This window comes from Pelecanus crispus, chromosome 3 (assembly GCF_030463565.1).
Source record: "Pelecanus crispus isolate bPelCri1 chromosome 3, bPelCri1.pri, whole genome shotgun sequence".
NCBI lineage: Eukaryota > Metazoa > Chordata > Aves > Pelecaniformes > Pelecanidae > Pelecanus > Pelecanus crispus.
Window position 1 is genome coordinate 69,693,064 of NC_134645.1, and position 6,205 is coordinate 69,699,268.

Consider the following 6,205-nt stretch of genomic DNA (forward strand, 5'->3'; position numbering starts at 1 on the left):
TACTGCAGTGGAATAGGCCTGCAGATTGTCTGCACTTGAAAATGGACTTGACCATAGAGCAAAAGCACCAACATTAAGTTTCAGTATCACATGCACAGTGCATTTTGAAATATAAAACAAGACAATACATAGGATTATTAAAGGTTATATTAGACTAGGACTGGCCAGCCTATAGGTCAAGCACCAAACCCAGCCCAGAAGAAAATTTAATCCAAGCCAGATCTACTCTCTACCTCCTCCTTTCCCAAAGACCCCTTCCAACACAGACAGCGAAAGAAAATTGCATGTCTTTAATTCTTCCTTTGCACCACAAATTATTTTTCTCTCAGCTTATTTCCTCAAGACTTCGCAGACCCTCTCCCACCATGTGGTCTGATACATACCCCTAAGCTGACCAGGCTGCAGACATCCACTGTCCAATCAGAGGTGCACTTATAGCCACATGCTATATTGGAAGGTAGCTCATAAAAGCCACCACGTGAGCAGCTTATATACAGTAATGTGAATTGACATACGACATGTCTTTATTCTGTGACTCATTGCTGCAATGGATCACAAAATGGTAAATTTTTAATATGCTCAAGTATTTGTAGGACTGAGTACTAGTAAGAGAGGCTCTGGACTGGATCCTGTTCGCAGGGAGACTCTGTGCACAGCCCCCTTGTACGTGCCAACAGGCAGGACCAAGAACTGACTGTGTGATGTGCCTATGCTTCCACACTACTTCTGTTTAATATACTTACTAACATATTCATCTTCAATATCTGTGTCGACAAATGGCATTTCCGCCATCAGAGATTCTACCGAATCAGCAGGACATGGCTCTTTTCTCTCTTGTGTCCTTTTCTTACTCTCTTTAAAGATTTCCTTTTGTTGTACATTTTCCAGACCATCTGCAATATATTTAAAATAACACGCTGGGTCTTAGTTTTTGATCTAAACAGCTAAGAGACATTTTACACAAGCAATATACCAAGTATACATTTCTCTAATTATCAGCAAATGAATATTGACATATAACCCCCTTAAGAATGCTGCTCTTCTTCCTTGTCAACATATCAGCAAAAATACTTCAATGCTTTATGTGGAATAGCTAAAAAAGGGAGTTCAGCCTTCTGTATTTAATAACTTATGGTCTTGTTCAGTTCTAAGAAAATGCAATTATATACCAAAAAAAAAAAAAGTACATACATAAAAAAGGAGAGAGAGAGAGAGAGAGATAAAAACCCCCTTATATCTGAGCATGAAAAAATAAAGTTTTCAGACATCATGTAAAGTTCACTTTAGATAACAGTAATAGCACATGAAATTCAGTGCAAACATTGGCAAATGAATTCCAGTGTAAACACACTGAAAATGAGGCACAAAGGAGCAGGAAGGGAATCCTACCACTGCACATATAACAAAGAGTTCTCAGCTGACTATATAATTCAGGAATGAGATAATTATTCTACTCCTACATCTTCCGCACAGTATAACATGTTAGAGACAGCAATGATCCTGAACTTCTGGTTCTAAAAACTGACTTTTAGTATTTAAGCTAAAGAAGGAATCGATACAAATCAAAACTCATCTTGTATGTATAAAGATATATATGAAGTTCTATCTCAGAGTAATACCACAATGACAGAATAATCTCCACTAACAGGTTTTTAAAAATGTCTTTTTTCCCCAAGAGTACTAAGCATGAGTCACTTCCTTATGTCTGCTTCATGTTTCTGCATCAGTAAACTCTAGTATTTGCATACTAAGTTATACCTTAAAAAGTAAAATCTTCTCTAGCAGCAAAAAATGTGCACATAACCAGGCATCCAGCAATATTCTTTTGGGACAACTCCACAATGGGATTACTGTAGTGGAAGAAGCCTTATGTCAGAATTGCAGTTTATCCTAGGACAGCTCATTACTACAGACAACGCACTTTCAAAGCTCCTCTTGTGAGCAGTGCAGATAGTCCAAATCTGGCCCAAGGGGAAAACTTGGCAGCAAAAGTGCATATTATGTTCTTGGGACAGGCAAAGCTACGCTACATGTATAAAATCAATATTACAGACCCCATCTGGGTTATTATCACCCTGTGGAGTGTTTCTTGCATATATGTTATAGCATAAAGCATGCTAGGGAAGATAAGTAAAAGAACAACCTGCTTAAATGCTAATTCACTCCGGTCTAAAGTAGAGAGGTATAAATCACTCTGTTGCTGTGGTCTGACACCTAACTTTATCTGAGTCTATTAAAGAGAAACAAAGTATTTAAGAGTTGTTGCTTGTTCCCCCTGTAGACACTGAAGAACTATGCACAACAAACAGATGTTAAAACAATAATAAAATTATTAATTCACTGATTACAGTAAAGCTCACACAAATCAGATTGTTGCTGGTGATCCACAAGTATACAGAAAACAACAATCCTCCCTTCAAAGAGATCTCAAAGTGAAGGACAAGACAGAAATCCATGAAACCAGCAAACAAGTAGGTCAGTCTGGGGCAGAAAAATTATCAACAAGATTCAGAAATGCAGAATCATAATCAGCTGGGAGCAAAAGGGATTTGTTAAGGTAGCACCAGCTGCAGAACAAGGACTCACAAAAATCTGAGGGGTGTATATTGCAGATTACGCGTTTCCTTTGCTCTGCTCAAAAAGCAACATATTTGAGCCACTTTGAAAAATTTTGTCTGCTCACAATAGCAGATGGGCATAGCAAAGGCATAGCTAGTGATTAACAACATCCCTTCTCTAATCAATTAGCTGAATTGAACAGGCATTACTTCTAAATTCTACAGGTTGTGCCTCAAGTGAAAAAACTCCATCCCTCACCTTTTCTGAAATATTTGTTAAAGAATTCTTCAACAAAATTCAAGAATTGTGTTCTAGTTGCTAAAACAACCTGAAAACAAGATTTTTCAAAATTCTTGACGTAATTTTGATAATCTGAGACCTAAATAACAAAACCAGCTTCCACAGGAACTCCTTGACCGTCAAGCTGCTACAGGATAAATGCTTTTTTCTTAATCACGTTTAATTATATTAGCCTGAATTTCATACATGAACAGGTGTATACATTATTCCCATATTTGTATTTAAGTGGCTGCTCATCTTCACTAATATTTAAGTAATCTGTTCCAGCAGAAAAAAAAAATCATGACACACCTAGCTCATAAAAGTGAGAATACAAAAATAAGGTGCAATAAAACGTATTTGACTGCACTCCTTTCCCAGCCCTCTTCTCTCCATACGCAGATTACAGTTTCAGATAGAATCATCTTCTATTATTTGACACCTACACATCAGAGATCACAGTGAGATTAGGTGCCCAGGCACTGTTGCCTGTGTAGTTAGCGATAGGACGAGAGGAAATGGGCTCAAGCTGCACCAGGGGAGGTTTAGGTTGGAAATTAGGAAAAATTTCTTTACGGAAAGGGTGGTCAAGCATTGGAACAGGCTGCCCAGAGAGGTGGTGGAGTCCCCATCCCTGGAAGTGTTCAAAAAACGGGTAGATGTGGCACTTCGGGACATGGTTTAGTCTAGTCTACCCTTGATTGGCTTAGAGTGGACTGGGTAGTGTAGGTTAATGGTTGGACTGGATGATCTTAAAGGTCTTTTCCAACCTAAACGATTCTATGTTCATCTGTTTAATATGTTTATGATCATCTGTTTAATAACAAATGAATCCTTTGGAGACAATTGCACTGAAAGCTGCTGTAGCAATAGACGGTCTTACTCTCCAGGCATTTTGAACCTCCGGTGCTAGCAGTAGCGTTTACACAGAGAACTGAAAAAGCTTTGAAAAAAAAAAAAAAAATTAAAAAAAAATCACAAACCTTGAGGGGAAAAAAAAAAGGTAGGTTTAGTATTCAGCCAGGTCAGATGCTTACACTGACTGAAAGCCTGGGGACAGAGCGGGGCAGGCAAGGAACATGAAAGCAGGAGACTTTTTAGCAAGAATTTAGTCGAGGAGGGCACCCGGCCCGCACTCAGGCGCTTGCGAGGCCCCGCGTCCGCCTCCCCCGCCGGCTGCGGCCGCAGCCGGCGGGGGAGGCGGACGCGGGGCCTCGCAAGCGCCTGCCCTCTTCCCCCCGCACAACACCGCCCCGCCGCCGCCTCCTCCTCCTCCTCTTCCTCCTCACCGTGCTCCGGGGTCGCGCCGACTGCGCGGGTGGGATCCCCGCCGCCGCCGCCGCCGCCGCCACCGCCCCCTCCCTCTCCCGTCGCCGCCGCCGCCGGCCTCAGCGCCATGAGGCGCGGGAGCGCGGGCACAGCCCGCCGGGCGAGGAGGACGCGGGCGGCCCGGGCCGAGTAAAGCGCGGGGAGAAACCGTCGCAACAACCGCTGCATGCCCGGTTAGGGCGGGCAGGGTTGGCCGCCGGGGAACCGCGGGCCGGAGGGGGATCTAGGACGGCGGGAAGGCGGCGGGGGAAGCGGGCCGGGCGGCTGCGGGACTACAGCTCCCAGCGTGCTCCGCGCCGAGCATGGCGGGAGGCGCCCCGCAGTCCCCAGCCGTCACTTTTCTCTGCCTTGCGCTCTCTAATGGCGGGTTTTGGCTCAGCCGTCCGATTCACAGTGAAGTTACTAAGTTCGTGCGTCCCGAAAGCCTGAGATCCGCATTTGCAGGCGCTGCTTTCACTCAGTGTTTTACCAAAATGTGGCTGCCCGAGCGCTCCTCCCACAGAAGGGCCGTGACTAACCGGAGCGGTTTGGCCCGGTGTCTCCCCACAATAACCAGTTGTAGCTTAGGGCTGCCAGAAGAAGTGTACACAACCCAGAGCAGTAATTTCCCTCCATTTAGCTGCAGTCCACGGGAGACAAGAAGGTCTTGCTCTAAACTCCTTCCTTCACGCAGCCCTGCCGCCCTCCCACGCAGCCCCTGACTGCTGGCCTCTGCTGTGGCCGCACGGTCTCCTGTTGGGAATCGGCCTCTGGGGTGTACGGGAGAGGCTGCTTCTCTCAGGCAAGGAATGGGCGATGCTATTTTCCTGCCTCAGTAAAGACTGGGTGCCTCTTGGAAGCCAAATCCTGTTGCTGTGTTTTGTGGGAGAAGCCATGCCAACTGTCACCTGGTGGTTGTGCAGATCGGTCTGTGCATATGGACTAGATCTGAGCAAGCTGATTGTACGTATATAAAGATTCCTACGTCCGTTTTTAAAGAAGGTAGGGATGGCAAAAGCGAATAAGTAAAATAGGATGGCCGTGATAGGGAGGAAGCTGCGTGGCTGCTGGATGTTAGAAGCTGAGAGACGGGTGAAAAAACCAGTTTCTGTATTTGGCTGCTCTGTGCCTTCCCTTTCTGGGAGATAAAATCAGTCTGGAAATATTTTACTACTATTTTGACCCATTTTGTGCTGTGTTTGCTTTCACTGACTTTCGCTCAGTATTTTAATTTGGCCTGCATAGCCCTGTAGAGACCACAGGCTGCATGTGGCATGGAAGTCCAAGTTCTGTGTGATCCAAGAGAAGCTTTAGCATGAGGCTGCTGGCGGTTTTTCTTACTATACGCATTTCATCTGAACATCAGCTATCATTAGGAGACTATCAGCTTTGGCAAGTAAGATAGTTCCATAAAAATTTGATTCCATAGAGTTATAGATCAAATACTGGGAGAAAATCTTTTGGTATCAAGTGTCTTTTTTAAAATACTAATTTAAAATGCAGTTTTGGATCTGAAACAGCTCCAGATCAATTCATTAGGTGTTTCACAGAAATCTTCAGCAAGCAAACTCCAGAAAGAACATTCCTGTTTGTACAGTTGACAGGGAAATCCAATGCAATGTTTAGATAAGTTAGTATTTAATAGTCCTCTTAACAATTGAAAACACAATGCATTTTTACTGGAGCTTAAATTGTATCTAACCAATACCCACTAGCCCAGCACTAATATGTAGATACATTCTTTGGGTTCATGACATGCCTGAATATACTATCTCTCGGATGAGGGGAGGTGAGAAATTAAAAGCACCTTAGCTGGAGCTGGTAAGAGTTACCATGAATTGTCCCTACAAGTCATAAAAGTTGTGTTGGAGGGAAATGTTCCATTGAGGACTAGAAAGCTGAAGTAATAAGTTGTGATTTTTCTGCCTGCCCAAATACTGCACAAGTTTCATAGAGGTCACTGACCTGGTGCCTGGCAGAAACTGGTTTTCACTACTGCTTAGGTTTGGGCTAAAGCCAGCGCTTTATCAAATTTCTGTGGCCTTGCCTTTATTAAAGA

The 6,205-nt window shown here is 43.8% G+C and overlaps 1 protein-coding gene across 1 annotated transcript in view; it reads right to left on the minus strand.

Moving 5' to 3' along the window:
• Positions 1-4,350, minus strand: part of AKAP7 (A-kinase anchoring protein 7) — an 89,041-nt gene extending 84,691 nt beyond the window's left edge. The window contains exons 1-2 of the mRNA XM_075707979.1: positions 4,128-4,350; positions 744-893 (exon numbers count right to left, since the gene is read on the minus strand). Coding sequence (XP_075564094.1) covers positions 744-893; positions 4,128-4,335 — 358 coding nt within the window. The 5' untranslated portion in view covers positions 4,336-4,350. The remainder of the gene's footprint in view (positions 1-743; positions 894-4,127) is intronic.
• Between the last annotated feature and the right edge of the window lie 1,855 nt (positions 4,351-6,205).